General features: G+C 38.6%; 1 protein-coding gene across 1 annotated transcript in view; it reads right to left on the minus strand.

Annotated features, from left to right (window-relative positions):
• Nucleotides 1–4,040: 4,040 nt before the first annotated feature.
• The window catches only part of LOC103607890 (mucolipin-3-like), a gene marked incomplete at its 3' end in the record, with an annotated part of 4,015 nt that continues 2,030 nt past the window's right edge, over nt 4,041–6,025 (minus strand). Inside the window, exon 2 of the mRNA XM_008592350.1 lies at nt 4,041–4,208. Coding sequence (XP_008590572.1) covers nt 4,041–4,208 — 168 coding nt within the window. The remainder of the gene's footprint in view (nt 4,209–6,025) is intronic.

The raw sequence follows: 6,025 nt of genomic DNA on the forward strand, positions 1-6,025 counted from the left end.
CTTTCTGTATCTTATAAGGCCCTGAGAGATCTGGCCCCTGACTTTTCTGGCCTTATCTCTGCCCTTCCTCCCTACCCCACCCTCCATTGCTCTATGCTGCTTTATTTTTCTTCATTGCACTCATCACTACCCTAAATCAAATGATTTTGATTGAATTTGTTTAAAATCCATTTCCCCCATTAGAATGCAAGCTCCACAGGACAGGGAATTTATTAAGTCCACTGCCCTAGTGTCAGCCCTTCAGACCCATAGTAGGTGCTCAGATATTTGTCAAATTAACAGTGAGGTGGAAAATTATAATGCAATAGCAGCTCTTCAATGCACTATGAGTTGGTAAACTGTGAGGATATGTGATTATGGCACCAAGCTTTCTGTTAGTGTTAGCATAGGGAAAATGAGGCAGAATCTATGATAATAGAGCAAGCTGCGTAAGTTGTTAAATAGCACTGTGTTCTACGTGTAGGGGAAAAACAGTATAATGCTGGAGATATTCAGTTTGAGATTTTTGGTTTCCATTTAAGGTACCAAGCAGATCAGTCCGCCTGGAACGTGGGGTGTGTAATGGAGGTAAATCAGGACTGTAAGCAGGGCTCAAGAAGTACAGAGTCACACCTGTGAAGGGCACGCTACAGCCCTTCTGAGTGCCCACTATGTATGTGTGGGGCAATCCCCACAGGGATCACCTAATGAGCCAAACCTCCTGACCATAGAATCTTGTGTCTTGAATGCTTTAAGATCTTGAAATGCAAAGATCTGAGGCCCAGGGCTGTAGGTGCCTGTTAACATTATAAGCTACATGACAGCCAGACTTCCTTGAGGTCTTCATAACGTTCTTTGTGGAGGTCTGAGCACCTGGCAAGAACTCGGTGGTCTAGAGCAAGTGGCAGGGCTGTGTCCAACTAAAGGGCAGTTCTGGAGCATGAGTCCCAGGATTCTGGGACAGGGATGTGATGTGAGACTATGGCTAGAAGGCAGTTGACCTGTGGAACTGGTGGGGAGACTGCACAGGGCAGCTAAGTGGCTGTGGCTTCTGAGGAGCTTTAATCAGGCTGGGCATCTGTCCCTTCTGGCCTCTGCAGCTCTGTCTTGAGAACCATTTTTCACTCAGATCCAGGGTCCCAGGTCATCATTTGGGTGATAATATAAAAACACATTAAAGGTCCTCATCTGAATGATATGGCACCAAAAGTAAAGCAGATTAAAACTGATTGCTCCTTGATTATAGACTGTTTGTTTGTGGTCCTTCTGTGATCACCTGATCCTAACACATACAATGAGACTTTTGAGCTCATTCACTCATTCACAAACAGTGCCTGTTTTGTACCTCTGCCTTCAAGGAATAAGTACATCAAATGCTGTGTTGCTGAACACTGTTTTATGTAGATATAGGTATAGGAATAGGTATCTATATCTATATCATGGGGAATATTATGCAATAAGATCTGTGATTTTAGGTGAATTCTTTAGAAAACAGCCCAAGAGATGGGTGGGGAAGAAGGAAGGCCAGCCAAAACCAGAAATTTATCAACTATGGTTGAGCTGCAAGAGTGAATGATTTCAAGAAGATACCAAGGCCTTGGAACCTCAGCAACTGACCAGAAAAAGAATCCTGTCTGGGGAGTAGGTGAGGAGAGAATATGAAGCTGCTTTGGACAGAGCAATTCTGAGGTGCTTGTGAGGTGTCTGGCACACAGCAGAGTAAGCAGCTGTTTGGGAGTCCCCTCATCCTGGTAATGGCTGAGGCTGCATAGTGGAGCAAATTTCTGCAGGAAAAGGATAAACCTTTGAGGACTGTCAAATTTAAGGGGGAGACAGAAAAAAAAGAGCCAATGACTATGACCCAAAAATGATTGAGGACCCCATACCAGCCAGCCACAAAAAAAAAAAAAGAAAGAAAAAAGAAAAGAAAAAAGATAAAATGAGAGAAATAAGAGGAAAGGATATAGTATAAAAACAAAATAACTAGGTCATTGACATTCAAATACAGAAGCATATATAATAAAAAGTGATGCTGTTATAATCACAGTACTGGATCAAAATGAACCCTGGAGGTTATCCCGTTAGACGACATCTTGGGGCTAAACCCTTCAGGATAGTTAATGAGTCATGGAAATGCCTCTAAGGACTGAGAGGCCACCATCCTGAGTGTCAGTTCTCCTCAGTGACTATCGCCTCAATTCTGAAGATATTTTCTTACCAAAAAAAAAGAGTCTTCCTGCTTTAATATCAGTCCATATTTTCCCTATTCAATTCTCTAGAAACATGTAGACTAATTGACCTCATTAATCACAAAAACCCAATTTATTCATAAAATTTTTGATCAAGATACTTTTTATCTTCAGCTGAAAGTGGCCAGTGGTGCTTGGAAGACAGTTGGGAGTCACCTGCCCAAGGTAAAGCATCACAATTAGTATTATCTATTTATATACTAGGGCTACAGTTAGAATGTATGGGTCCTTCCAAAATTCATATGTTGGAATTTAAATCCCAATATGATGGTATTAAGAGGTGGGACCTTTAGGAGGTGGTTAAATCATGATGGCAGAGCCCACGTGAATGAGATCAGCAATCTTATAAAAGGGCTGGAGGGAACTAGCTAGGCCCTTTCGCCCTCTGGTCCCTCCTGCCATATGAGGACAAAGCAAGGACATGCAAGCCTTCACCAAACACCAAACTTGCCAGGACCTTGATCTTGGACTTCTTAGCCTCCAGAACTGTGAGAAATAAATTTCTGTTGTTTATAAATTACTCAGTCTTAGGTATTTTGTTATAGCAGCAGGACACCAAGACAACTAGGATAAGAAATCTATATGAATTTCTGTAAAGAAGATAGAAATCCGATCAGCAGAATGGCCTGAATGCCAAATACTATATTTTGAAGATTGAGTTTAGGCCTACTAAAGATGTGTTACAAAGTGATGTTTTATAAAGAATTTGATGGGTCTGTTTACCTCTCACCTCTATCCACCTCTCCCTTTCTGACCACCATTACCAAAAAAAACCAAACTACCAATTTGGTTCAGAGTAGCTTTAGAGAAACTTAACACATTTAAAACAAAAATCTCAAAATTCAGTATCCCCAGCATTATGCTATATTTCCCCCCTATAAATTGCATAATATAATTCTGTTGAACAACTTATGCAGCTTATCTTTATTACTGTAGATTTCTGGCTAATTTCCCTAATCCTAATGCTAACAGTAAGCTTTAGTGTCATAAATAGATATTTTATCCTAGCAGTTTACAATCTCACTGTGCATAGATTGTCTCTAGAAAATAAAGATAATAATTGCATGATTGTAATATTTTGAAGAAGAGTTATAATAATTTTGAAATGTGGCTTGCAAACTAACCCAGGTTGGAAATACTGACTTCAAGAAAACTTTCAATGATATCAACAAAGTAAGAAATTTGGAATCTTGAGAAAGTACTGTGTATAGCAAAAATAATTAAGAATTCAGAATAAAGATTTCACTCATCTGTATGAATAACAAACCTACTTTTTGTGTGTTGGTTAGACAATGTCACAATAAAAGCATTGTTATGTACAGCATAAAGGCCTTAGTTATTTTTTAAATGAATGTTCAGGTCTCGGTTGCTACACACACTCTGCAAAGTTAATATTCTCATTATTTGTTAAGGTCCCCTGAAAGTATAAGCTCTGAAGACTTAATGACTACTTACAACCAGGGTCAAGTTTAGTAATTTTAAGTCTTTGAGACTCCTGCCAAACCCTATCTCTGATTCTTTTAATTAAATCTTTAAAATTTCTGTCTCTCTGTTACTAAAGTTTTTTCTTTTTTAGTTTCTAGTTTTGTAAAAGTTTGTTGGCAACATTCCTCTCCCACCCTCAGTGGTCTTTGTGAAGCAGTTGTTGGCAACATTTTAAAAAACAATTTAAAAATGGTTTTATACATAAGTCATTTCCAAGCAGAGATGTTCATCCTTCTACACATGAATGTCAGTTTGTATTGTATGCATTGCCACTATTTTTCCAGTTTGTTCTTTCTCCCATTTAAAGAATGCACACGCTTGATTTACCTGGTTCACTGCAAAGATGATCTGATCATATACATCACTTTGTGTGTACACTGCATATGTGTCATCCATTCGGTCCATATATCCTTTTAAGAAGAGATGTTTGAATGCGATAGTGTTCTCTTCCTTGAAAGCTACCACCATCTGGTTACTTAGCCCAAACAAGACCAGCTTCAAAGAAAAAAAAAAGCAGGAGGGTGAAAAATGTGAGCAGAAAAAGTGGAAGCAGATGTGCAGGGGCTTGTGTGGCAAGTAGCAGAGTTTAAAAATGAATTCTGGGCCATCATGAGGGTTTTGCAGCAGGTGGATGATACACTGTAAGGAAGTCCAAGTCCTATTGCTAAACTGTATTTCTACACCTAATTACCAAAGCTGTGACAATGAGATCAAACATAGAAAATATCCTTTCACCTCATCTCTAAAGTATATTTAAATAATGTATCCTTAATATTTTCATTAGAGTTCTTACATGAAACTCAGTTGTTCACACACAAAAAGGTGTTTTATCTTCTCTTCCCTCCCAAACCACCTCTCTCTCTCTTTCTGTCTCTCTGTCTCTCTCTCTCTAACACACACACACATTGTAAGTTTAGAAAGTACATTCTGACTTGGATCCCAGAGTGAGACACAGTATTTTTATGGAAGGGGGAAACGACACTGAGTGCCTATGTGTCAGCACTATTCCAGGAACTTTCCCCATGCCATCCCACAGCATAGTTCCAGAAATAACCATTTTACAGATGAGTACATAAAAGCTCAAAGAAGTTAAGTAATTTTTTCAAGTTATATCACTAGCAAGTGTATAGTTAAAATTGGAACCTGTGTCTGACAGAATAAATCCAAGATCTACCCACTTTATCATGCTACACAGAGTAATTAGGGTCTGATCAGGAAAAATATAGAGTAGACAAATCTTTCCCCCTCTCTCCTCTGCTTGTAACGTATGGCCTGCACCCCACACATGTCATCAGTCTCCATCTAACTTGATTGTCATTTCTGAAGAGCCTCTTTAAGCTAAGTGTCCTCATTTAAATACTGATAAGATGACAGCTTATATTCCAGGGATTTTATATATACGGAAGCTGATGACCAAAAAGCCTCCAAAGAATTCCCAAAGATATCCTTACCAGTTCATTCAAATACTTGAATACTTCCCACGTGCCAGCACTGAACTAGGGACTGAGGATTCAATGAGAAGACTATCAGTCCCTGCCCTGAAGGGCATAGTGGCAGATCAGAAGTAGCAGTGTCTGAGAGGGAACTGCTATAATTCAGAGACTGAGCCAGGGAGTGGGAAAAGGGAAATTTTTAGTAAGGTACCTATCTTTGTAGACATCTTTCTTTTGCTGCTACAGACACAAAATCTCCAACTTAACAGAAAGACCACCTTCTTTTCTCTGAAAAAAAGTAATCAGTCACCAACTCACACATAATTGCTCAATTACAAAGTTGCCTTTATGTGATATTTGTTTGATTGCTAAGATATAGATTAAGGAAGCATCACAATGAAGAAACTCTCAGTTTCTTTTTAAGACGTATCTAAATACCTTTTATATGCTTATTACTACTCGGCTTAAAATCTTAAACCATTGGCCAGTTTTCTTCTGTACCACCCTAGTAAACATAGGAAGGTTAGATAAGCTCCCTAAAAGACTAAGGATTAATTAAGAACATAAGTCCTAGAGAAAATAAATCTGAGTTTGAATCGCAGTTCTACTCTTCTGGTCTCCTATGACAGATTATTTTATCTTACTAAGCTTCAATGTTCCTGTTTGTGAAATGGGGATACTACTATTTACCTCCAATTTGTTTTAAAAATTGAATAAGATGATGTCTATAAAACATTTAAGCTAGTATACAGCAAACACTCAAGTGGTACCTATTATTATGCTAAGTAGAAAATATACGTATTCGACTGACACAGGCTTTTTCCCTTATAAGAAACAACACAAATTTCTCGCCATTGTGACACACTATTATCACAGAAG

Source organism: Galeopterus variegatus, unplaced genomic scaffold (assembly GCF_000696425.1).
Source record: "Galeopterus variegatus unplaced genomic scaffold, G_variegatus-3.0.2 Scaffold7809, whole genome shotgun sequence".
NCBI classification, from domain to species: Eukaryota; Metazoa; Chordata; class Mammalia; order Dermoptera; family Cynocephalidae; genus Galeopterus; species Galeopterus variegatus.